This window comes from Nannospalax galili, unplaced genomic scaffold (genome assembly GCF_000622305.1).
Source record: "Nannospalax galili isolate Female #2095 unplaced genomic scaffold, S.galili_v1.0 scaffold408, whole genome shotgun sequence".
Classification (NCBI taxonomy): Eukaryota; Metazoa; Chordata; class Mammalia; order Rodentia; family Spalacidae; genus Nannospalax; species Nannospalax galili.
In genome coordinates this window covers 490420-516832 of record NW_008358662.1, presented here as the reverse complement: position 1 = coordinate 516832, position 26413 = coordinate 490420, and the positions used below count along the sequence as shown (strand labels likewise).

Genomic DNA, 26413 nt, shown 5'->3' with positions numbered 1-26413 from the left:
AGCCTCATAATTTTCCCAGCTTTTATAACCTTAGTCCCTCCCCTTCAAGCAGCTGAGGTCAAGCGATTGGCTGGAAGAGGTAATGGGCTTGACTCCTTCGCAAAGTGTGGAAAGGAGGCAGGACCATGGCTTGTCATCACAGGGTCAGAGTAACATCCAGGTCACAACTAGTGCTAGGGTTAGAATCAGGTCAAAGCCTAGGGTTAGGGTAAGGGTTAGGGTTATAGCTAGAGCTAGGAGTAGGGCTAGGGCTAGATCTGATGCTACAGCTAGGATTAGTATTAAGATTAGAGTTAGGATTTTGGCTAGGGTTAGGCTTGTTGTTAATGATAGGGTTAGAGTTTGGGTTTGTACTAGGGTTTCTCTTAAGGTTAGGGCTAAGCCTAGGGGGCTACAGCTCAGGTTTAAGCTAAAGCTAGAATTATGGTTAGCATTAGTCTATGAGTGATGCTAGGCCTAGGGTTGTGTTCATAGGGTATTAGATAATGATGTCTTTTAATTCAGAAACTGTTTATGCTGCTTTTTTACCTTTCCCCACTTAACCCCTTTCAAGAAATAGAACTGATGAAATTAGTCTTGTTATTTGGGAACCTTTGTTCTTTGAAGTGGTTATATCAGCCTCATTAGTTATAGTAAACAATGCATGGGGAATCCGAATGAAAGACTGTATATATCTCAGGCTCCTTTGACTAGTAACCAAGATATTTACCAAGCTTACTTCTGCCAAGGATTCAAGGAAAAAAAAATGTTCTCTTGCTTCATAATTGTTTGTTTTTCAAACCCAACACTGGGGTGGAGGTCTTTTGCCAATAAAATTGTTATATTGTTACAGAATGAAGAAACTTACCATACTTTTCTTAAGTTGACAAAGAAGGTTCACTTGCTTCCTGTTTGTTCATTCAAATCCAGCACTTGGGTTCTTTTCCTATATCCAATAAACGTTTCCACATGGTACAGAAAGCATTTGTCCTAGCCATTCTATCTTTCCTCATTTAACTCCTTTTAAGGAGTGGAGCTACAGGAATCCATCTTAGGCTTCTGGGACAGAAGAAGGTATCTGTTTAGAAGGAATGTTTCACAAAAAAATGAAACGTCCAACCAAACCTCTGAATTTTCTCCAGATTTTAAAAATTATAAGCCAGGCACACACCTTTAATCCCAGCAATTGTGGAGGAGAGGCAGGCAGATCTCCATGTGAGTTCAAGCCCAGCCTGATCTACATAGTGAGTTCCAGGTCAGCTGATGCTACAGGGAGACCCTGTCTCAAAAGAGTGCACCACATATGTGCAGTATCCATGAGACCAGAAGAGTTGCTCTAAATAGTGAGTTCCAGGACAGCTGGGGCTACAGGGAGACCCTGTTCCAAATAAATAAATAAATAAATAAATAAATAAATAAAAAATTATAGGCAGAGAATAGAAGGAGCATAAGCACGTCCAAACTTCATAAAAGCTGTATGGAATCGGATACAATAATTAATTGAAGCCAAAATACAGAAAAGTGCAGCCTGGAGTTCCCAAGAAAAATGGCATTGGGAGGGTGCATCCTCTAAAATCAGAAATGAGAAAGGTCAAGTCACCAAGCAGTGGATGGGAGATAAACAAATATTCATTAGTAATACATGTAGAACTGCAACCTCAGCCAGATGCTGAGGTTTCCTGGGAGCCTTGTGATCTCACCTACAGCCTAGAGAACAGCCCTTCTACAATCAAACATCATATAACTCTGGCTGTGTTAGTTTTCTATTGATGTGGCACAATTTGTGTGTGTGTGTGTGTGTGTGTGTGTGTGTGTGTGTGCGCGCGCGCGCGCGCGTGCGCACGCATGCATGCATTTTGGGATGGGAGGTATGGGGGTATGTTTGCACATAAGTATATATAGATGTCAAAGAATAAACTCAGCTGTCATCCTTCAAGTATCATCCTCCTTTTTGAGACAGGGTCCTTCACTGGCCTAGAATTCACCAAGTAGGCCAAGCTATCAAGCCTCTGGTATCCACCTGTCCCTGCCCTCCAGGTGCTAGGATTACAAGAGTGCACCACAATGACCTGCTTTTGATATTGGTTCTAGGGATCTAATTCAGGTACTTATGCTTGCAAGGCCAATATTTTACTGACTGAGCTATCTGCCCAGTCCCTGTGCAATAAACACATTTATTATGCTAAAGGTCCTGTGGGCAGCATGTTGATGTGAACTTGTAGTACCAGAGCCAGAAAAGTAGAAATGAGTGTATCCTTGGGGCTCACTGGCCAGCAAGCCTAGCCTACTTGGCAAGCTCTGGGCCACTGAAGAGATCCTGTCTCAGAAAAAAAGGCGGAAACACACACACACACACACACACACACACACACACACCTTGCATGTGCCCTCTTACCCCCACCCCCTACTAGAAAGCATCAATGGATATAGATAAGTTCAAATTTTTCCCACCACTTGTAAATGTGGCTTATTTCATTTAAACAATAAGATTGAAATAAGTAGCCGGGCGTGGTGGCACAGGTCTTTAATACCAGTGCTGGGAGGCAGAAGCAGGCAGATCTCTGTGAGTTCAAGGCCAGCCCAGACTATAGTTCCAGGCAAACCAGAGCTGCATAGTGAGACCCTAAGGGTGGAAAAAAAAGATTGAGCTAAGTAATGCTATACTCATTTTATAGATAAGTGACTAGAGGGAACTACACATTCTCTACCTGGTAAGTTGGGCCAAGGGGTAGTATCTAAAGAGAGAGGAACCACAAAGACTCAGTATCTCATTAAATGGCTCAGGCTGTGACAGAATGAGAATCACCTAGGTCCAGTGACAAAGAGGCCTACTGGAGTTGCACTTATAGATCACTCAATGATATTTGATGGATCACAGAATGCTTGTACAAAGGACCTATCTTTGTTACCAAGGTAGTGGTTCTTTGCTTTTCTTTAGAAAATCACCCAGCAAATATGATGCCTGTTAGTATCTTTGTTTCCTCCATTCAAACTATTTTGGGTAGACAATATCATATTAAAAACTCAGATTCTAAGCCATAGGTGGTGGGTGGTGCATGCATTTAGTCCCAGCACTCGGGAGGCAGAGACAGGTGAATCTCTGAGAGATTAAGGCCAGCCTGGTCTACATAGCAAGTCCCAGGCCAGCTGGGGCTACAGGGAGACCCTGTAGAAGACCCTGTAAGAAGCCTCTGAAACTGGCAAAGGTCTTGAATGGTTGAGAAGTATGGGATGGAGGGGAGGCATAGATGGGCAGATTCCAGGAGCTCATTAGCCAGCTAGGCAGTCCAGGTTCAATGAGAAATCCTGTCTCAAAAAATAAGTAAAATAAAGCCAGGCATGGTAGCACATGCCTTTAATCCCAGCACTTGGGAGGCAGAGACAGGTGGATCTCTGTGAGTTCAAGTCCAGCCTGGTCTACATAGAGAGTTCCAGACCAGCTGGGGCTACAGGGAGACCCTGTCCCCCAAAAAAATCCAAAAATAAATAAAATAACACAGACTGTGATAGACATGTGACTTTGCATGAATGAGCATACACACACACACATACACACAAGGACAGAATGAGAGAAGGTAAAGATTTGAATTGGGGCTGCATTACTGCATACTGGGCAAAAATAAGGCTTGAGCCAAGAAAATGGAAGCAACTAGAAAAGAGGTACAGGTTGATGCAATGTGGTAATTCTGGGAGACAGAGCAATGCAGCCAAAAGCAAAACCAATGGTGACACTACTCATCAAACCTAGGGATCAGGGAGCGAACATAGGTGAGGTACATCAATAAAGATGCTCAAAGCTGGACATGATGACACATTTCTTTAATTCCAGCACTTGGGAGACAGAGGCACACTCTGTGAGTTTGAGGCTAGCCTGATTTATGCTGTATCAAGCCAGCCAGTGCTATATACTGAGACCCTGTCTCGAACAATAAGATGCTAAATATGAAGTTCAAGAGCTTGTAAAACATTTATGTGGATTGGTACAGTAGGTCAAGCAATAGGTATAAAACTTAGAGTGGTGGCTGCAGAGATGTCTTGGCGGTTAAGAGCACTGACTGCTCTTGCAGAGGACCTGAGCTTGATTCCCATCACCCACATGGCAGCTATGAACCATCCCTAACTCCAGTTCAAGGGAAATTCAATGCCCTCTTTTGACCTCCACAGCATTGCATGACATGGTACACTCACATACATGCAGGTAATACACTCATACACATAAAATTAAAATAATAAATAATAAATATTTTAAAAACTTAGAGTGGCCACTACATAAATAAAATCTTCAAGGGTAATAACTGAAATTGCATATTTTTATATTTAGGAAGTTAATATAGTACTAAAAAAACATTAAGGGCTAAAATTGCAGGTCAGTGGCGGAGCACTTGCCCACATGCTTCATATACAATGAATTGGAACCTTGGAAAATGATAGTTATGAGAAAGACAAGGTATTTTAGAAGTTGATGTGGACAGTAGAACCAGAGAGAGACAAAAGGACAAAGAAACAATGTCCTACGGAATCACTGGTCAATAAATTAAGAAGAGATCTATGCAAGGGGCATGAGTTTAAAGTTGAGCAGGTACTTTTTAAATTTATTATATTTTTATTTATTTGTGTATATATGCATATTATGTAGGGAAGGACATGGGTAGAGGTCAGAGAACAATTGTAGGCATCAGCTCTCTCCTTCCACCATGTGGGTACTGGGGATCAAACTCAGGTTCTCAGGTTTGGCAGCAAGTACCTTTTTACCTGCTGAGCCATTTCACCAGCCCCCTGAGCAGGTATAAACAATTTCTGGGAGGATTACGAGATGACAGAACTCAACAAGGTATAGACATTACTCAGGCCTGATGGACAGGCCTGTAATCCCAGCTACTCTGGAGGAGAAGACAGAAAGAATACAAGTTCAAAGCCAGTCTGGTCAATTCAGTGAGACCCTACCTCAAAATATTAAAAAATAATTTTTAAAGTTGTGTGTGGCAAGACACCACATAAATAGAAAACAGGCTAAAGTATGTCAGTTATTCTTAGGAGCTTGTGAAAAGAAAAAGGAAAAAGACACGAAGGAGAAGGAATACTTGAGACTCCTGGGTTGCCAGGGCTACTACTCTTTTCTTCCCAAGCAGTTCGCTCATAGCTGAGCATGTCAGGAATAATAGCTATGAATCCGTTTATTTCCTAACAAATCATAAAACTCCAGTCCAAAATGTCCATCTGGGAAGAGAGGTACGTGATCTCTTAGCAGACACAAATTTTGCATCAGCTGACAAAGGTTCGTACCGAGGCATAAACTATAAACTTCTACCCCAAACAAAACAATACCCCGCCCCCTCTAATTTTTGTAAGATGGAAGACTTGCGCAGGTGTAGAGCTGCCTTCCCAAACTGTGCCCAGAGCCCTGATTCAGACCAGCCTGCTTTAGACTGAGAGTGCTCGGCTCCTGCCGGGCCCAGTTGCTCCAGTGATACCAGGATGCCAAGGCTCTGCTGGCCACGGCCTTCCGCGGTGACATCCAGTCCGGCACCGGTGGATAAGGGACGCCAGCAATCTGGACGTCCTCAGCCCTGCCCGCGGCCCCTAGGACAGCCGCAATCATCCTCCATTACTCTTTCCGCGTCCCACCGCCTCTGCCTCGGGGAAAATGAAACCCAGCGCTTTCACGCTGAGGCGAAGAGGTGGGATCTTCTATCTTCTCAGTCGCCAAAGAGAAATGGCAGAACCTACTTCAAAGTGACTGCAAAGGGGTGTGTAGTCTGGGCCAGGTCGCCCAGGCCCCGCCCCTCGCCACCTCCTACTCGGCCCGCCCTCCCAGGGGCCAGGAACTACACTTCCCAGAGGCCTCTGCGGCTCTAGGGGTGGGACCAAACGCAATCCGTCTCTCACTAAGCGAGGACTGGCTGTCTAGGAGAGGGGCGGGGCTTGTCACAGCCAGTAGGCGAGAGGCTCGTTACGGCGGCGGAAGCAGCGGCGCTGGAGTGAGGGGTGGGGGAACAGAGTGCTATCGCCCTAGCAGTGGCTGCGGGTCCTGAGCCGAAGACCATCGGCCCCATAAGCGGAGAGCGAACAGGAGCGAGCTCGAGGTGGCGTGGCGGCCACTCGGCACAGCACCCTGGTAATGGCGGGACGAGAGCGGGAGGGAAGGGGAGGAGACGAGGGGCGGGGCGGCGGAGGCAGCCTACAGCGTCTGTCTCGCTGCGCGGCCCCGGCGAAGGGCAGAGGCGCCTGGCTCTTGCTGCTCTGACTCCGGCTCTTTCGCGAGCTGGGAAGGGCGGTTGAGTCTGCGGCAGGAGCCGGGTGTCCTGTGCGAGGAAGAGAGAGAGACACCGAGAGGGGGTGGGCTGCCCCGAGCGTGGGGGCGTGGCGGCCCCGGGCTTTGGCTGGGAAGCCAAGCGGCCGAGGCAGCCTGGGCGGGCGGGCGGTCGGGCGGCTGGCCCAGAGAGTTTGGCTCCTGGAGCAGTTTAAAGTGACTCTCCACATCCGGGCCCTGCGCCCGCCGCTTTCAGATCCCGGCCGAGGCGGGGCCTCCCGGATCTCCGCCCCTCTTGCCCGGGATCGCCTGTCTTTCCCTTCTATTGGCTCAGCCCCGAGGGGTTTAGGCTCCCGCCTCCTGCCCTCGGAGAGACTGGCGTTTCATTGGCTTGCGGTCGGCGGGTGGGTGGGGCGGGTCCAGAACGCGCAGGCCCGCTGTGGATTGGTGTTGGGCCTCCAGTGACGCGCCGGGCGTCTGGCCAATGGGCGGGCGGGGGCGTGGGGGGAGGACTGGGAACCCAGCGGCGGCCGGGCTCTGGGGTGAGTGTGCCCGGCAGGCTGGACAGCGGCGGGCCCCAGTTCCAGATCGAGTCCCCTCCGGAGCCCGGTGCTGACCCGGGCCATTCACGGCGCCTCTAGGCTGGCGAGATGGAAGCGGGAGGGGCGGGCGGTGGCCACAGGTAAAGAGGCACACTGCTTATCTTGCCAAAGGGGCTCTGTCGAACGCTTTCCTGGGGAGACCGAGCTCGGGCACCCGGACTGTCTGGAAACGTGTGTCCTCGCATCTCGGCGGGGGATAGGGGTTGGCAGGGGTAGAAGACGGATTGGGAAAGGTCGGAGGAGCTTGACTCCAAAAGTGGAGGGCAATTTCAGAGATGGTGGAGAAGGTCTTGGGTCCTCCCCCTGTCTCAGGGTGGGGGTGGGGATGAGGGAAAAAGGCAATCCTTAAATGGAGGCCTTTACGGAAAAGCGTTTGAAGATTCCTCAAGCATCAGGTCTTAATGTAAGATTTCTGATCCTATCTTGGGGCTGAGCATTATGACATACTAATTAAGGTTCTGTTAACCTTCGTGTGAGGTTTGTTTTTTTCAAAGAGACATATTGTTTTCCACGAAACTTTACATAGGTAATATATGCCTTATGGTAATACCTAGCATTTAACTGCTGTAAAAGATTCAGTATCCATTGTTTAACAGAGCAATCTATAAATATTTGGGGGCAGTTATAGTATCTCCCAACACTTGTGTAAATGCTGTCATTATTTTAAACTGTGTGCATTAAAAAGCCATCAATTAGATGTCTGCACCATTGATCACAACTCATTGTTTTAAATGAATAATGCTGTATTTGTTTTTCTGAGAGAAGATGCTATGAGGACTAAAGATGTTTGGATCTCTTAATGTTGGTTCTCATTTCAGAATCTGGTAATAACTGCATGTCTGTGTATTGCAGGTGGAAATGAGTTCTCAGCAGTTTCCTCGGTTAGGAACCCCTTCCACTGGGCTTAGCCAGGCACCTTCACAGATTGCAAACAGTGGTTCTGCCGGGTTGATAAACCCAGTTCCCACAGGTGAGATGTGTCATAGTCTTTTGTATTGTTTCCTGTTTTAAGCATATTACATCAAATTAGCAAATTCCTTCTAGGATTCTGGTAATTACTAGCTTATTGACTTTGAAGAAAGGGTGTATTACTACACTTTTTAAGTGAGGCATTTTCCCTCCTGTTCTAGCTACTTCATTTATATTTGGGCATATGTACAACTTAGTAAATTGTACTTATAAAAACAATTTTTAAATGCTTTAATATGTTATTAATTAACTCTCAAAGGTCTGGTAATAGTTCCATGATGGACCCCAACAGTGTGTGTGGTAGTTTTGTTCATAGAATCTTACTGTCTAGGAAGAGAGGTGTAAGTGTACGTGCATGTATGTGTGTATGTATGTATGTATAAGTCTGTGTGCATGTGTGTTTGGAGGCCAGAGGTCAACATCAGATATCCTTCCCCAGGAGCTGTCTACCTTGTTTTTTGATACAGAGTCTCTCACTGAGACCAGTGCTCTCCAATTAGGATAAGCTGACAAGCACTTTACTGATTGAGCTGTTTTTCTGGCCCTGGAAAAGAGGGTTTAAAAGAATTTATACACATATCTGCAACTTGGTTTTTACTTTTTGTTTTTCCTTTGACTGCTGAAGATTGATTCTCAGTGGTGGGTCATTTTGCCTGTAATGGCATATTTGGCAATGTCTAGAGACAATTTTGGTTGTCGCAACTAGAAAATGCTTTTAGATTCTTACAGAATGCTAAACACCCTAAAATGCACCAGGCAGCCCCCTCCCACTCTCAAAATGAAGAATTATTGAAGCCAGTCAGCAGCACTGAAGTTGATGAACTCCTTCAAATACTGCTTTCCCTATACAGTAAAAAGATGGTGTTGCAAGTTAATAAAATCCCTTTCCTGTTCTTCCTTACCACCCAGTTCTTGTGTTCTTTATGGCAGAAGCCACCACTGTTTTTCCATTGCTCAAACTGAGCATCTTGAGTAGTAATCTCGCTCTCTCCCTCCCTCCCTCCCCCCTCTCTCTCCCTCCCTCCATTTCAATACATACATTAAAAAAAATGAAGAATTTCATACAATATATTTTGATAACACCTCCCCCCCTCCCCCCTCTCCCTCTCTCCCTCTCTCCCAGCCTCCCTCTCTCAGCATTGTCTCATTACATAGCCTAAGCTGGCCTCAAACTCTTGATCTTCCCATCTCAGCCACTGGACTGCTGGAATCATAAGTGTGCCCACCTTGCCCAGCTGATTCTGTCTCTTACCTATGAGCTATAACTTTTGTATAATGTTTCAGGCTCATTTCTGTTGCTTTGCCTACTTTCTGCTTAGTTTTGAATTCAAATTTATTTTCGTTCTTTAGTTACTTCAAGCTGTTTATGCCTGCTCCTAGACAGGCATTATTTTTCTGCATGAGTTTTGTAAAGTTTCCAGTTTTCATGACTCTCAGATTTTACACATCTTTTCCTGTGCCACAGCCTTTCATCTTCTGTGTTCAGTTATTTGGCTAATTGTTCTTTGAGGTTTTATATTAGATATCATTTTCTCTAGATGTCTGTGCTGACTTTATGCTACATGAAAGCCAGGGCCTTGTGTGTCTCACCCTTGTATATGCAATACTTGCTATAGTGCAGAGCATAAGTTTGTAGTTACCAACCCCTTGGAGAGCCAACTAAGTTTTTTTATTCTTTGTCAGACATAGTGGTGCATACCTATAATCCCAGCACTTGGGTGGTTGAAGAAAGGATCCAGAGTTTAAGGCTATGTAGCCAGGTTAGGTTACATAGCAGGTTTGAGGCCAACCTGGGCTACACAAGACTCTGATCCAACTCTCCCACCCAAAGTTCTTCATTCCTTAACATAGATTTTTGAAAATATTTTACTTTTGGCATAAATTCACAACAGAGTAAAGAGATGGAGCTAAGACTGTCTTTTGTTTGGGATATTTTTTTTAATCAGGAAAGAAATGAGAGTTTTCCTTATAGAAAAAAACAAAAGATTATCTTCAGAGTTTTGCAGGGTGAACTCTTCTCTAGACATATATTGTAGTTTATTCTCATACTCTTATATTCTTTCCACACATTTCAAGACCTAGCTCAAATCTTAATTGCTTTGTGAAATTTTTCATGAACAATCACCTGAATGTAATATTTTCCTTTTCATCTTCCAAATCAATATTTTCTTGTCCTTTTTTTCTTAAGCAAACCAAGTGGAATTAACTGGTCCAAGATGACTTGAAAGCTCCATGGTTATCAGGAATCCAAGTTTCTTCTTTTTATAGGAACTGGTGATGCAGCTTGCTTGACAGAGTTCTCACCTTAGCATGCTGAGACCCTGGTTCCATCCCTTGCACTACATAAATGGGGTATGATGATACATGCTTGTAATCTCAGCTCGTAGAAGGTAGAGGCACAAGGATCAGAAGTTCATGATCATTCTTGACTACATACTGAATTCGAGACTGTCCTGAATTATATGCAACCCTGTCAGAGAAAGGAGGAGAAAGGGAGAAGAGAGAAAGTCTTCCCCCTAAATAGTTACATGTCTCTCTGTTTCAGTATTACTCGAGTCACAAAAGATTATTTGGGGTTGTAAGCATGCCAGTGTATGTTCAAGTATATGTTCAAGGTTAAGAAGTATAGATAACTAGGCCAGTAGTCCAGGTCTTTAATTCCAGCACTTAGGAGGTAGAGGCAGGTGACTCTTGTGAATTTGAGACCTGGTCTTCATAGTCAGTTCTAGGCCAGCCAGGGCTCCATAGTGAGACCTTGTCTCAAAAACAAAACCAAAAAAAAAATTTTTTTATATATATAAAATGCTTAGAATTCTTTTTTGTTAAGTGTCTGCAAAGTAGGATTGGGGTATAGGCTTATCATATATAAAGCTCTGGGTTTGAGCTCTAGCAGCTCCCTGCTAAAAAAGGATTGAAATAAGTCCAAATTTCTGCTGAAAAAGGATAAATGAGTTCCCAAAGAGCCTAGTGGAAAATGATTAATACATCCTATTTTAATAAAATTGTTAAAAAAAATAATAATAATAATCAGTCTACCTAGACCAAATAGGGTTGGGGAAAAACTAGGAAACTGCCCATTTTCTTAAAATTTTTTGTTAGGGAAAAATCATTTTGGACAGGAGGAAAGGTTAATATCAATAGACAATGGAAAGAAATAAAACTGCCTTTTATTCATAAACAGTATGATTTATATATATAGAAACGAAATTTGTTTTGCGACAGGGTCTCACTATGTAAACCCAGGCTGGCCTCAAACTCATAGATTTGCCTGCCTTTGCCTCCCAAGTGCTGGATAAAGGTATATGCGACCATACCTGGTGATTCAGAAAATCTTAATCTTTTAAAAAGCTATCAGAATAAGTGACATTAGTATAATTGTCCAAAAATCTATTATATGTCTAAATACTGGCAGTAAACAAATGTTTTCATGTTTGTAATTATGTGTGTGTTTGTGTGGTTGTGTACATATGTGTACAAGTACATGTGGAAACCAAAAGTCGAATGTCTTTCTTTCTAATTTTTTTGTCTTATTATTTTTATTTTATATGTACAAATATTTGACCTGCATCTTTGAAAGTGCACCCATGTTGTACAGTGCCTGTGGAGAACAGAAAAGGGCATTGAATCCCATGGAACTGGAGTTAGGGACAGTTATTAGCTGCCATGTGGATGCTGGGAACCAAACCTAAGTACCAACAACAGCTGGTACTCTCAACTCCTGAGCCTACTCTCCAGCCCCTAGAGTGTATTTCTTGGTCACTCTGTCATCTTTATTTACTTACTTTTTAATTCCTTTTTTTCCCCATCTTTATTTTTTTGAGACAGGGTCTCTCACTGAACTTGGAGCTCATCAGTTCATCTAGACTGACTAGCCAATGACCTTCAGGAATCTGCCTGCCTCTTCTCCCCCAAGTGCTGGAGTTACAGATATGTGCTGCCATTCATCTTTTTTGTGGGCACTGGGAATCCAAATTTGGGTCCCCAAGCTTATACGGCAAGCACTTTATTGACTGACCCATCTCCCTGGCCCCAACATGAGAGTTTTTTTGTTTTTTGTTTTTTGGTTTTTTTTTTTATCTTTCTGAGACAGGGTCTCCCTGTAGCCCCAGCTGTCTTAGAACTCGCTATGTAGACCAGGCTGGCCTTGAACTCAAAGAGATCTGCCTGCCTCTGCCTCCTGAGTGCTGGGACTAAAGGCGTGCACCACCACGCCCGGCAAGATTCTTTTTTTTTAGATACCATTTACAATTAGCATACCAAAAAAATGATAAGTGAGGGATAAATTTAAGAAAATGTATGTAAGACCTAGAGTTCACTATTGAACATTGCTGAGAGAAGTTAAAGAACTAGATAAATGAAAAGTCTTATGTTCACAAGTTGAAGTAGTTATCATTTCTCCCAATGTGATCTACAGATGCAAAGAAATCCTAATTAACATCCCAGCAAGCTTTTCTATAAAACTTGATGACCTGGTTCTAAAATTCATGTGGGAATCCAAAGGATTTAGGATTATTAAAGCAATTTTGACACCCCACCCCCAACAAAGAAAAGCATTACTGCCTTGTTTCACAACTCGTTGCAAAACCGCATTAATCAAGATGTATTGTCATAAAAATAGAACTATAGATCAGTAGATCACAGAGGACCCAGAAACAGTTGAAGATATATATGGCCAGTTGATCTTTTTTTTTTTAAGCAAGTGTGTAACAGAATAGGGAAATGAAATTAAACAAAATAGTGCCAAAACATCAGAATATTTACTTGTGTATATGTGTGTCTATTTCCCTCAAGCTTCAGACACATGTGAAGGTCAGAGAGCAGCTTTGCGGAACTGGTTCTCTCCTTCCACTTTGGAACCTAAAGACTAAACTTGAGTCATATAATGAACTTAGCCATCTGGTCAGCCCCCAAACACTAGAATATTCATATGGGGTAGGTAGGGAAATGGACCTTGACCCTTACCTTCTTCATACAAAAATTAATGTGTATCATAAACCAAAATATAAAGTTTTTAAATTTCTAAAAAGAAATATCCAAGAAAAAGTTCAACCTTGCAGTGGACAGAAATTGCTTAGGTCACAAAAAACACAAATTGCCAAAGAAGTGGCTGACATAAATTAAAAATGACTGTTCTTCAAAAGACACAACTATTTCAAAGGGTATGCCACAGACAAAGGGCATTTTCAATAAACGTTATCTGTAAGTACATATATACAAAGAACTTGATATATATAGCTTATAAAGGATTTGAATATATAAAGAACTCCATAATTCAGTAATAAAAGATAAACAGCCTAATTATTTTATTGTAAAAATATATTTGAAGCCAGGCGTGGTGGCGCACACCTGTAGTCCCAGCACTTGGGAGGCAGAGACAGGCAGATCTCTGTGAGTTCAAGGCCAGTCTGGTCGGATGTAATGCGGAGTAAAGGAAGTTGAAAGTGGGGTTGGATATAATCGAGATACATTGTATACATGTATAGGATTGTCAAAGAATAAATAAATAAAACTTCAGAGGGAGGACCACAAATAAAATTTTATATATATATTTGAATAGACACCTCACTAGAAAAATTACCTGAATACCAAAGAAATATATGAGAAGATGCTCACCATTTTTCATCCTAGGGCAATACAAATTAAAACTACAGTGAAAAACTACTGCACATCACTAGAATGACTGAATACCACATGTCAGCATGAATATGAAGCAGTAAAACTCATAAAATGTAGGAGAAAGGAAGCAAAATGGTTAGCCACTTTGGCAGTATCTTACAGAATCAAACATGCACTAACTCATAACTGACCAGTCCTTTTCCTTGAGTATTTAAGTCAGATGAAAGTACATACTTACCCAAAGATGTTTATAGAATCCATTCTTATTTTATGTGTATGAGTGTATTGCCTGCATATATGTGCACCTGTGTTGTGTAGTGCCCACAGAGGTCAGAAGAGGTTGGCAGATCCCCAGGAACTGGAGTTATGGACAGTTGTCAGCAGCCATGTAGGTGCTGGGAATTGAACCTGGATCCTCTACTAGAGCAGCCAGGGCTCTTTACTGCTGAAACATCTCTCTAATCACCATAGAATCTATTCTTAATAGCCAGAAACTGAGGATAACTCAAATTTTTATCCAGTGATGACTAGATAAACTGACTGTGCTCTATTTATGCAATGGACTGCTCTTGAGCTATACCAGGGGCCATCAGTATATACATAGACAGCATCATGGATGAATATCACTGCCGTAGTCTAAACTGTGGTTTAAATAATCTGGTTTGTAATAATTGTAAAAGTAGGAAACCAAACTCGGGACTACACTTTTGTCTATATTGCTATCTTAGTTAATCTGGGAAAACTGATATACCATTTCCCTCTTCACCAGTTAACGATGAGTCTGGCCGAGATGCCGATGTTGGTGCCAGGGAGCATGTGGGCCCTAGCAGCTCCCTGCCACCCCGGGAAGAGAAGCAGGAGCCAGTCGTGGTAAGACCCTATCCACAGGTCCAGATGCTGCCTGCACACCATGCCGTCGCGTCAGCCACTCCTGTCGCAGTGACAGCCCCACCAGCACACCTGACGCCAGCAGTGCCACTCTCTTTTTCCGAAGGACTTATGAAGGTAACAGAGAGGTTTAAAGTTTTGTACTGAACCGCAGCTGAAGGCAGATAGTATTTGTAGCAGTGCTAACAGACTCTCAGGCTGTGTCCTAAGGTCCTCCTTCGTCTTTCCTTTTTTATCCTGTCAGTTCAGTCTTCTCTGTAATTCCAAGCTCTGCTGTTCTGCAGTGACTAGACTGTGCTGGACTCTTGGCATCACAGGATCTTTTCTGTTAACCTTTTTTGTTGTGTTTTTTTGAGTGGTTTGTTTGTTTGTTTGTTTGTGGACATGGTCTCATTCTGTAGTCTAGGCTGGCCTCAAACTTGTGGCAGTCCTCTTGGCTCTGCCTCCCAGTTGCTGGCATTACAGGTGTGTGCCACCAAGCTTGACTCTTGCAGATTTTTATGTTGATGTTATTCAATTTATGGGCATGCTAAGTTAGTTTTATCTTGGAGTGGTGCTCTTCTCTAAGGTTTACTTAGTAGCTGACTAATTTTGGGATGTCTGAGCATGTTGCTTATGTGTTATCATGGGATTTATGTATCAGTTATTGGGAATCTGGTTTACTTCTGCCCAAACTTAGGTAGCAGGATTATTTAGTAGAGGGCATGGAATATGAGCAGTACTGATCTCGGCTTTATTCCCAGTTGTGCTTTGATCTGTCCATGTGGCCCTGAGCAAGATGTTTAGCCTTACATTTCTTCCTGTATACAGTGAAAATACTAGCACTTCAGTAGACGTACCAGGATACTGACAGATGAGCCACATAATACGGCATCTTTTCTGCCATTCTCAAAATTTGATTTGTGTTCTTCTAACTGTAGAGTAAAATGCATCACTAGAGCAAGGTATTGACATGTTTCCTGTGGTTTTCTGTTTGCAGCCGCCCCCGAAGCCCACCATGCCTAGCCGCCCCATTGCTCCTGCTCCACCTTCTACCTTGTCACTTCCCCCCAAGGTTCCAGGACAAGTTACTGTTACCATGGAGAGCAGTATCCCTCAAGCTTCAGCCATTCCTGTCGCAACAATCAGTGGACAACAGGTTTTTTTTTTCCCTCTTAATTTGCTAATTTTCTAACTGCAGCCAAACTGTTGATCATCATGTATTTAATGCCACTATCCTAAATAAAAAGTAAAGTCACTGACATCTGTAAAGAGAAGATAGTAACACTGAAATAGAAAGAGGGCATAAAAGCCAGGCTGCATAGTGGCTGGATAGGCTGTGTTTCCAGAGCACCAGCTATGTGCCAGGCACCACCTTCATTATAAAATGCAAATAAGGTCATGAGCATCCATGTTCTTGAGGAACTCTAGTCCAGTGCATCCTAAGTTACAGGAAGACAGTGCTGAAGGGTGAGAACACCTCACCGCAGTAGTGTAGGCAGTGCTCTAGATTTTCTTCAAGGACAGCAGATGTACATCTAGGCCCTGACAGGTTCCCTCAGGCAGCTCTCTCTGCTGTGGGCGTTTATGGTGAAGTCTCCTGTTTTTGCTTTAAAAAAAAATTTTTTTTTGCTCTTTTTGAGAAAGGGTATCCCTGTAGCCCCAGCTTTCCTGGAACTCACTATGTAGACCGGGCTGGCCTTGAACTCACAGAGATCCGCCTGCCTCTCCCTCCCAAGTGCTGGGATTAAAGGCGTGAGCTCCCACGCCCAGCTTAAAAAATTTTTTTAAGTATTAGTCTTGCTCCATTATATGTATTTGACTTACTGAATACCTTAAATTATAATACCTGTGGGGAAACTAAATCTCAATACTTAATTCCTTTATGTTTTCAAGAAAAATTTATATTCCCAAAAGATGCCCTGTGTTGTTTTCCTTTTAAGAGCCTCCTGAGTAATCTCAGAAATATGGAAGTCTTCACCTGAGAAGCCCCGATATCACAGGGTTGGAATGCTCATGGAATGAGCTGAAAAAATTGAAGGCAGCACCTGTTGGATGCTAACTGACATGTATTTAGAAACCCTCAATGATAGAGAATAGTGGCTGTAAAGACCTATAAAGGAAATAGGAGGGAAAATAAGCCCATCACCAGAAAAGAGAAAATAAGTATGAAAGACTACTGTTACAGTTGTGAGTTACTAAAAGTAGGTAGTCAAATAGGTTGTCTAGGACTGGGATCTAGCAACTAGGAGGGTCTGCTGGAGTTTAGTCATTTCTGACATGCTTGTTGTCAGGGTTATTAGAGAGAGAGAGAGTAGGTGAAACTATAGCTAAGTGTTCTCAGCTCTTTTCCTTGGGGTACTCACTATCCAACAGATGAGACTGGTGTTACAGTTTTCAGGGTGGTATAACTGTAGACTACTTGCTAGCTGAAAAAATGACCTGGAAATGTAGTTCGGTGGTAGAGCACTTGACTTGAATACATGCATAAAACCCTGGGTTCAATCACTAAAACATCAAAAAGGAGAAAAAAAACAACTGGACCCAATTTGGAGGGAACTGACTTCTACAGTCAATAGCTAAGAGCATATCTATTAAGAGGACATTCTATCCCATTTCTTACAGGGACATCCCAGCAACCTGCATCACATTATGACCACAAACGTTCAGATGTCCATTATCCGCAGCAATGCTCCAGGGCCCCCTCTTCACATTGGAGCTTCCCATTTACCTCGAGGTAACAACTGCACATTTTGCTCAAACTCTGGAACTACAATGATAGATACACATTTGGAAGAAGATAGGCTAACAATGTATGCAGAATTCACCTAAAGTTGCAGAGCAGTAGAGATAAACTTAAACTAATAATTTTTTTGAGGCAGGAAGGATCCCAACTATGTAGACCAGGCTGACCTCAAACTCATAGTGATCTGCCTGCCTCTGCTTCTGACACTTCTGACACTGAGATTAAAGGTGTTCATCACCATATCCAACATGTAATACATATTTGTTTTAGGTTTTGTTTTTTGAGACAGGGTCTCCCTCTAGCCCCCAACTGACCTGGAATTCATTATGTAGACCAGGCCGACCTTGACCTTGTTATCCTCCTGCACCTGCCTAAGTGCTAAAATTACAAGTGTGTGCTACCATTCCCTGCTGTTTGTTTTGTTTTGTAATAGGATCTTGCTATGTAACCCTGGCTGGCCTAGAACTTGATAGGTAGACCATGCCAGCCTCAAACTTACAGTAATCCTCCTGCCTCTGCCTCCCAAGTGCTGGGATTACATGTATGTGCCACCACACCTGGCTTCTAATGTTTTTTTAAGTTTACTGATAATTTTTATTAAAATTTTAACATTCGTTGCAATAAGATTAATTCTTATAGTTCTAATAAATCATGATAAATTGAAGTACATTTCACCTATTAAAATGTCAAACAGTTGGAGATTGTTAACAGAATTCAAGCTAACAAGACTTAGGTTTGCTCAGTCATAGCATAACCAGTGATTTCCAACATGTTGTTCACTGGCTTTTTCAGGGGGTCTATATTTCAGAGCTATCTTGGTGAAAATGTTAAGACACACTGTCGATATCTGCACTAATAGAACAAAAAAGGTGGGGTGGGTAAGGTGGTGTGTCACTGGTGGTTAAAGTGCTCAAGCCTTAGAATCTAGACAGTGGCACCAAGCAGACTGCTAATTAATTGTGTACGTCCTACTTGCAGTTTGTGTGTGTGTGTGTGTGTGTGTGTGTGTGTATGAAAACAAAAAACAGTAGTTCAACCCTGAATACACATTTTCCTAGTTTTATCTGTGATGAAATGGGACGTATATATAACTTTTGAGTCTGTAGGCCATACTAATAAAAAAAAATTTTTTTCAGGCGCAGCTGCCGCCGCTGTGATGTCCAGTTCTAAAGTAACCACAGTCCTGAGACCAACTTCACAGTTGCCAAATGCTGCTACAGCACAGCCAGCCGTGCAGCACCTCATTCACCAGCCAATTCAGGCATGTTGGGGTTGAGGGTACTCAGCCAGCGTGGCTGCTGTGCCTTACCATGGCCCTGAGGGAGGCTGTAACCCCAGTTACTCTCAGTGAGTTTTCAGTCTTAGAAAAGTTTGTATGCACTGTAGGAACATGGACAAGAAGCAGTAAGGATTTTTTGGGACAAGGACAGGAGTGATGATTAGGATTCAGAAATGTGAAGAGGGAGGGACATGAACAGTTACAAGGAGAGAGTGATGGTTATAGACAGTGTTTAATAAAGGCTAAATAGAATGGGGAAGGGTCAGAATTTGGATAGGGGTCTGTGAACCCCTAAAAGTTTTATGTACATTTTATGAATATCAGTAAATGTATGCTTTTTCAGGAAGGTAGATCACAACTTCTTTTTTTTGCCATACTTCAGATCAAACCCAAGGCCTTTTTTGCATGTTACACAAACACTGTTGTCATTGAGCTACATTCTCAGCCTCTTTCAATTTCACTACCGAATTCCTTGTATAAAGGACAGATCAGAACTGAGGTTTTGGAGGAATGACAGTGTACCACTGTGCAGTTTGTTTGTCAATTGAAGATTTTGGTTTGGGATTTTTGTTCTTTTGTTTTTTGTTATTTTGAAACAGGGTCTCACTGTATAGTTCTGGCTGGCTTGGAACTTAATATGTAGACTAGGCTGGAGATCCACCTGCCTGTGCCTCCCGAGTGTTGGGATTCAAGGCATGTGCTCCCTCGCCTGGCTTATCGATGAAGAGTGTACATACATATAATAGTAAGGATTTGGGCTGTGTGTCTGTAGAAAGCATCTGAGCACCTGAGATTTTTTTGTTGTTGTTTTTTTTGGGTTTTTTTTTTACCTTTTAGCACCTTGACTCTGTTGCCAGCATAGAATCCTGTCATCCTGTTTGCCCTTTGCATGCCTAACATGGTCTAACAGCCAACAACTCCAACCAAGAGCCTTATAAGCCCTCTGTGGAAGGCACTTAGTTGGTTGTATGAAAGTGTTAAATATCCACCCAGTAGACCATGGGAATGGAAGGCATCACAGACTATACAAACAAAATAGGAATTTTTTTTCTCTTTTTTTTCCTTTTGGCAGTGCTGGATATTGAATCTGGAGCCTTCTACATACTAGCAGGTGCTCTGCCTGCCCCTGAGCTGCATACACACAGTTTCAACAGTTGCTGTCCTTTTTTGTTGTTTGTTTATTGTTTAAGAGGGTTTTTTTTTAAGATAGGTTATATAGCCTAGACTGATCTCAAACTCAAAATCCTCCTGTCTCAGCCTCTCAAGTGCTGGAAATACAGACATGCACCACAGTGCCTGGCAATTTTTTATAATTCCGACTCTTGGTCTTAGACTAACTTAGAAAACAGAATTCTTAGAATGGTGAGTACTTAAGTACTTCCATTTGGACACAGACATATTTTCAAACTTTTAGTGTCTAGTTACTGTATTTTATTTTGTCTTTTTTCTAAGTGAAATCTTTTTCTCTTCTTCTGGTAGTCTCGTCCACCTGTGACCACCTCTAATACAATCCCTCCTGCCGTGGTAGCAACTGTCTCAGCCACCAGAGCTCAGTCTCCTGTCATCACTACAACAGCAGCACATGCCACTGACTCAACACTGAGGTATAGGAGTCATCTTGCTGTGTCTCCTTGCTCTTTCTATTTACTTTCCTTTCTTATTTAACTCAGTAATTAGAATGCTTTTTCTAATTGGTACTCTAGATCAAGGCATCGTAAACTTTTTTTGCTCAGAATCCCTCTCCACCCAAGAAATTTTCACATGACCCTGATTATATAGATATATAAAATACGTATATAAACCAAACATTTGCTGATAATTATGGGCATGCGGGGATCTCGGGGCGCCAGCTGCTAGCTTGGCGCCGGTCTCCTGCGCGCACCTGGGAAGCAGCAGGTCCCGCGGCTTGTCTGCTCCGTGTTGTTGGCGGATCCCTGTTTCTCCGCGTCTCTGTGGGTCTCTGCTACCGGGGCTGGCCCGGTTGAGTTTTGCCCCAATTTCACCCGTGCATTCTCTCTCTAAGTTCGGGACCCACCAGCTGCCGGGTCACGAGGAGAGGTGCGGGACGGCTGAAGCTGGATTTCCGTGAGTCGATGACGGAAGGATAGCACCCCCAGGGGAGGCTGGATGTAGGCAGTAAGACACAGAACTCAGATCAGTCAGTGGTACAGCCCCTTTATTCAGTGACTTAGCTCAGCTCCAAGTCTCGGTGATCCAGCTCCGATTATTGAGGGGAAACCAGGATATTTTATACTATGGGGGTGGTAGTAAAAACCTTAGCTGATAGGTACTCCTGGAATGTTTTATTTACATAGGGCGGTGGGCTTCTATCAGGCTATCAGACAACGCCTGATTAAAACCTGGTAGCTCCTGTGCCGGAGGGCATGTATCTTGTGATGGGCATTACAAAAGTAAGTCAGGGAAGAAAGCAGAAGGCGCCCCGCTGAGAAGGGGAGTCTCCCCATTCGCACCGAGCCAGCTTGTGGCTATCCGGACATGGGGAGACTGCTACCCTAAACAGCAGGGGTCCCCAACAGATAATAAATCATAAAGAAATGTATTTTAAGGATCTAAAGTGATAGCTCAGCAGTTAAGAGTACTTGCTCACACAGAGGACCCACATTCCATTCCCAGCACCCATGTCAAGCACCTCTCAGTCACCTATAACTCCAGTTCCAGGGAATCCAATGCCCTTTTCTTGTCTTTTTGAATACCTACACACTCAGCATGCACACACACACACACACACACATAAAAAATAAATATAACTTGGGGCTGAAGAGATGACTCAGTGGTTAAGAGCACTGGCTGCTCTTGGAGAGGACCTGGTTCAGATCCCAGCGCCCATATGGTAGCTCACAACCACCCATAACTCCAGTTTTATGTAGACCAGGCTGGTCTCAATCTTACAGAGACCCACCCACTTGCCTCTGCCTCCCAAGTGCTGAAATTAAAGGTGTATACCACCACACTTGACCTTGTTTTTTTGGTTTTTTTGAGACAGGATCTCACAGTATCCCTGGCTGGCCTTGAACTGGCTATGTAGACTAGGCTGGCTTAGAACTCACAGAGATCTGCCTGCCTCTGCCTCTTGAGTACTTAGATTAAAGGCATGTGCTACTATACCCAGAAATTCTGGTAGTTCTTTATATTTCTACTTAACACTTTGTTTAATATAATCCCATTTGTCAGTTCTTGAGGTTATCAAACAGCAACTTTGAAAATCAAGCATTCTAGCACAGTACAATTCCAAGAGATACTAATTTGATATTTAAATGCTAAGGAATGAAGATAGGAGAGCATTAAAAAGTCCTTGTTTTCCATAATTAAAGCAATATGTTTCTGTAAGAGCAGAGAACGTCATATGTGTAGTAAGAACACTGCAGTTGATAACATTGTAGTCTTGAATCTGAGCCAGGGTGTTTGAGGCAGTATTTGTTGGCATTACCTGGTATGACCTCATGTGTAGGGCAAAGTGCACATGTTGTGTTTTCAGAACCAAGGCTACAGTGCATCATGGTGGAGGGGGCAAATACTGTTAGAAACCCCTTAGATTCATTATGAGTTTGACTTTGAATTAATTTTTGGTCATTAAATGTTCAGAAATCTTTTACTGTAACCACATTTTTGTGACACCCCTCCCACTATGTATGGAGTTTCAATCCATGTTTTAACAAGCTAGGTTTTAGATAGTATGGATAAAGCAGTAAATACCCAAAAGAAATTATATTTAGGCATTGGAGGTACAATAAATGTATTATTTCGTAGATAATAAAAAGGGTTTTAGAAGTATGTTGAGGGGGATTTGAAGTGGCAGGTAGGTGGCATGGGGCCTTACTCTTTCATAGAAGGTAGTCATGGGGGGTTTTGTTGATAAAAATATACTTGAGAGATGTGATGAAATAAGCTGTACAGTATCAGAGAGGAGAGTATTCTGAGCAACAGCAATAGTTAGTGCAAAGATCCTGAGAAAGGAGCATGCTAACCACATATATGGAGGCAAGTAGTAGGAGAAGGGCAAAAGATTAGGAGGCAGCAGGCTCTGCATATCACCATGTGCCAGCCTTTTAAATCACCCCAAGGGTTTAGCCTACACTGGGTTGGGCAGGGCAGTCTTTTCAGAGCTATCTGATCTCAAGCTGTCATTGGATCGGCATAGCTGCTGATGGAACAAGCTGTGGAGAGATAAACAGGGTTGGAAGCAGAAGGCTCATATAGAAGAGCATAGCCAGAAGCCAGGAGAGGAGTGATGGAGCAAGCAGCATGGTCAGATTCTGGACAGATTTTTGAAGAGGAAGTTGGGAAGATCTGAGGATTTACATGGAGTGGTGAGAAAAGAGGAGTGCCAGGATATGGTAGTATTTTCGGGCCTCTGCACCTCCAGAGTGCAGGTGCATTAACCTGGGATAGAGAACAGGAGTAGGAGTGGTTTGGGAGGAATCTAGATGTGGGACATTTTAAAGTTATGATACTTCTCAGCCCCCAGTGGAGGTATTAAGAGGAATTGATAGATAAGACTGGAGTTCAAGAAAAAAGATCTACAAGAAGCAATCCATGGAAACAGGATAGATGGGAAAGAGCATTATGAGAAAGAAAACGATTCCTGCTAGAGAAGGCTGGAGAGGAGTGCTTTTAGGACTCCTGACTGAAAAGAAAGACAAATTCAGAGAAGAGGTTGAGGATATGTGGTATGTTTCTTCCTGAAGATGAACTGACAGTGCAGGAGGTACAGTGGAATGGTTGCTGTTTGACAAGGGAAGCATATAGAATGAAGAGATGAAGCCAGGTTCTGTGGGTATTATACTCTTGTAACCTCGGCTATTCAAGAGGTTGAGGTATGGGGATTACTTGAGTCCAGGAGTTCAAAACTAGCCTCGGTAACATAATAGATCTGTTTAAAAACAAATTACAGATCCATACAGAGATTAAATCTGGTCGATGATGGAATCATTGCAGAAGCATTTTATGGTGGATTTGGATTTTGTCTTTGAAACTACCACGTAGTTGTTAGTGGGTAGTTGAAGAGATACCTGTGCTAGAAATAATTAAAGGTTATTAACATGTGGGCTATGCCTTGAGTGTATCCAAGATGGATGAAGTGAAAGGATCTAGAACTCCTGAGGAAGATTCAATTGAAATGTGGTACCTAGGACTTCCTTTAACTATTATTTCTGTCCCCTACTAGCTATGTAACTTAGAACAAGTTTCTCAATCTCTCTGATTCTTAGTTCCCTCTACTAAAATACTTTGTGGTAGTTAGATATATTGCCTGAGGGAAAAGAAACACAACTACCCTATGTAGACTACTTGTTGTTTTAATTTTATGTCAACTTTTAGAGGTAATTACATTCATGGGTACACAATAGAGTGTTGTTTTTATTTTTTTATTTATTTTTACTTACGTATATTAGTGTTTCGCCATGTCATGCAAAGCCCAAAGAGGCCAGAAGAAGGTGTCAGATCCCCTGGAAATGGAGTTACAGTTTTTAGCCACCAAGTGGGTGCTGGGAATCAAACCCAGGTCCTCTGGAAGAGCAGACAGTGCCCTTAATTGCTGAACCATCTCTCCAGCCCCTAGAGTGCTATTTTTAAATTGTTATCAAAGTATCTTTTCCCATATGTTACGGAGTACTCGAATTAAAAAAGAAATTGAATTTTGAATTTGCCAAATGCTCTTTGAACATTCACTTGTACAGTTTGTTTTGGTCTTTTTGAGACAGTGTCTCCCTGTAGCCCCTGCTGGCCTGGAACTTACTATGTAGACCAGGCTGGCCTTGATCTCACAGAAACCTGCCTGCCTCTGCCTCCCAAGTGCTGGGACTAAAGGCATGTACCACCACTCCTGGCTCATACAATGTTTCCAATTAAGTGCCCTCTCCATTCCAGATTCTTTGGATTCTGGAGATAGCAAATATAAAAAGACAAATTTCTGTGAAAGAAATAAAAGGGGGGGAAAAAAAAATGAAAGCACTATCTCCCAGAACAGCACCAAGCCTGGGTAGTTTTATCGAATACTCCCAAACTCTGTAAAGACCAAATAAACCAATGTAATGGAATTGATTCAGAGTATACAAAAGTAAAATTCCAGAGACATTTAGGTGTTAAATCATATTTCTTGTGTTAAATATACACAATACTTCTTCCCCATTCTTTGACTGGTTTTAAGTTTCTTTTTTTTTACTTTATTATTTTTATTTTATGTGTATGAGTGTATTACCTGCATGTAAGTAGGCACACCTGTGTTGTGCAGTGTCCGAGGAGGACAGAAAAGGGCATCAGATCCCCTGAAGCTTTTTTCTTTTTTTAATTTTTATTATTTTTATTTTATGTATATGAGTGTATTACCTGCATGTATGTGAGTACACCCATGTCATGAATTGCCGCAGAGGTCAGAAGAGGGCTTTGGATTCCCCTGGAACTGGAGTTAAGGCAGTTCGTAGCCACCATGTGGGTGCTGGGAATCGGACCCCAGTCCTCTGCAAGAGCAGTCAGTGTTCTTAACTGCTGAGCCAGCTCTCCAGCCCAGGAACTATTTTTAATTACACGTATGTGTGTGTCTCTAAGTGCAGATACTATCGGAGGCCAGAATTACAGGATTGCCCAGAAGCTGGGGTTACAGACAGCTGTGAGACTGACTGCCTGATATGCGTGCTAGGAACTGAACTCCAGTCTTCTGCAAGAGCAGCCTGTACTCTTAACCACTGAGCTTTCTCTCCAGCCCTCGACCAGTTTTTCCCCTAATTTTTCACTTGATTGAAATTTTATTTTCTTCAAGAAAGAACTTAGGGGCTGGAGAGATAGCTCAGCAGTTAAGAGCACTGTTTCCAGGGTCCAAGTTCATTTACCAGCACCCACATGAGGGCTAAAAACCTTTCATAACTCCAGTTCCAGGGCATCTGTCGCCTTCTTCTGACCTTTGTGGGCATTGCACAACACGGGTGCGCTTACATACATCAGGCAAAACACTCATACACATAAAATGAAATAAAAATAGTAAATGAATATTAAAAGTAGCTTCTCAGCCAGGCGTGGTAGCACACGCCTGTAGCCCCAGCACTGGGGAGGCAGAGAGGCAGGCGGATCTCTGTGAGTTCAAGGCCACCCTGGTCTACATAGTAAGTTCCAGGCCAGCTGGGGCTGGGAAACCCTGCTTCAAAAAGACCCCCCCACCCAAAAAAAAAGTAGCTTCTCCCCTCCCTCTCCAGTGCTAGAGACCAAACCTAGGACTGATACAAGCTAAGCATACACTCTACCACTGACTTTATCTCCAGCCTAAAAAGGCCTTATCATGACAGCAATATTTTGATTTTTTGTATATTCAGATTCATTTCCTAGATACCTTTATACAAGCTATAGTTTGGTTCTGTATTTTTTTTTTTTAATTTGAATTGTTTCTGTGTTCTTCCTTTGAATACTTTATAGGTTTTTCTCCCATATTCTAAAGCTGGATGAATGTAATTGAATACAGAAAGAAATAAAATACAAGAAAACTTAATGATCATTTTATGCTACAAGATTGAAAAAGGCACACTGTATTCAAGAATAAATCATGCATAATAATCACTACAAAATATATCTTGGGAACTGGGGTGATTGCGTGATGGTAGAGGACTTGCCTCATATGTATAAGGTCCTAGGTTCAAAGTTCAGTACTGAAAAAAAAAGCCCTGGCGAAATCAAGCAGAGACATCTAAGTATTTTTAGAGGCTAAAAATCAGGTTTTAGACTTCTGTTTCTTTTTTTCCTTCTTTTTCTTTTTGAGGCAGGGTCTCCCTGTAGTGTATGGCCACAGCCAGCTTGGAACTCATTGAGACCAGGCTGGCCTCAATCTCACAGAAGTCAAAGTTCAGTACTGAAAAAAAAAGCCCTGGCGAAATCAAGCAGAGACATCTAAGTATTTTTAGAGGCTAAAAATCAGGTTTTAGACTTCTGTTTCTTTTTTTCCTTCTTTTTCTTTTTGAGGCAGGGTCTCCCTGTAGTGTATGGCCACAGCCAGCTTGGAACTCATTGAGACCAGGCTGGCCTCAATCTCACAGAAGTCCACCTGCCTCTGCCTCCCAAGTGCTGGGATTAATGGCATTGCACCCCACCCCCCGCCACATTTT

General features: G+C 42.7%; 1 protein-coding gene across 4 annotated transcripts in view; it reads left to right on the top strand.

Annotated features, from left to right (window-relative positions):
- The first annotated feature begins 5938 nt into the window (after positions 1–5938).
- The window catches only part of Sap130 (Sin3A associated protein 130), an 81609-nt gene continuing 61134 nt past the window's right edge, over positions 5939–26413 (top strand). For 2 of the 4 annotated variants that reach the window (XM_017795319.2, XM_029558109.1), the window contains exons 1-7: positions 5939–6094; positions 7684–7801; positions 14186–14421; positions 15284–15442; positions 16909–17020; positions 18166–18290; positions 19788–19912. In XM_017795319.2, the coding sequence (XP_017650808.1) occupies positions 7690–7801; positions 14186–14421; positions 15284–15442; positions 16909–17020; positions 18166–18290; positions 19788–19912 (869 nt within the window). In that variant the 5' untranslated portion in view covers positions 5939–6094; positions 7684–7689. Of the gene's footprint in view, positions 6095–6759; positions 6912–7683; positions 7802–14185; positions 14422–15283; positions 15443–16908; positions 17021–18165; positions 18291–19787; positions 19913–26413 lie in introns of those variants that run through there. The other 2 variants (XM_029558108.1, XM_017795318.2) reach the window with 2 other exon arrangements.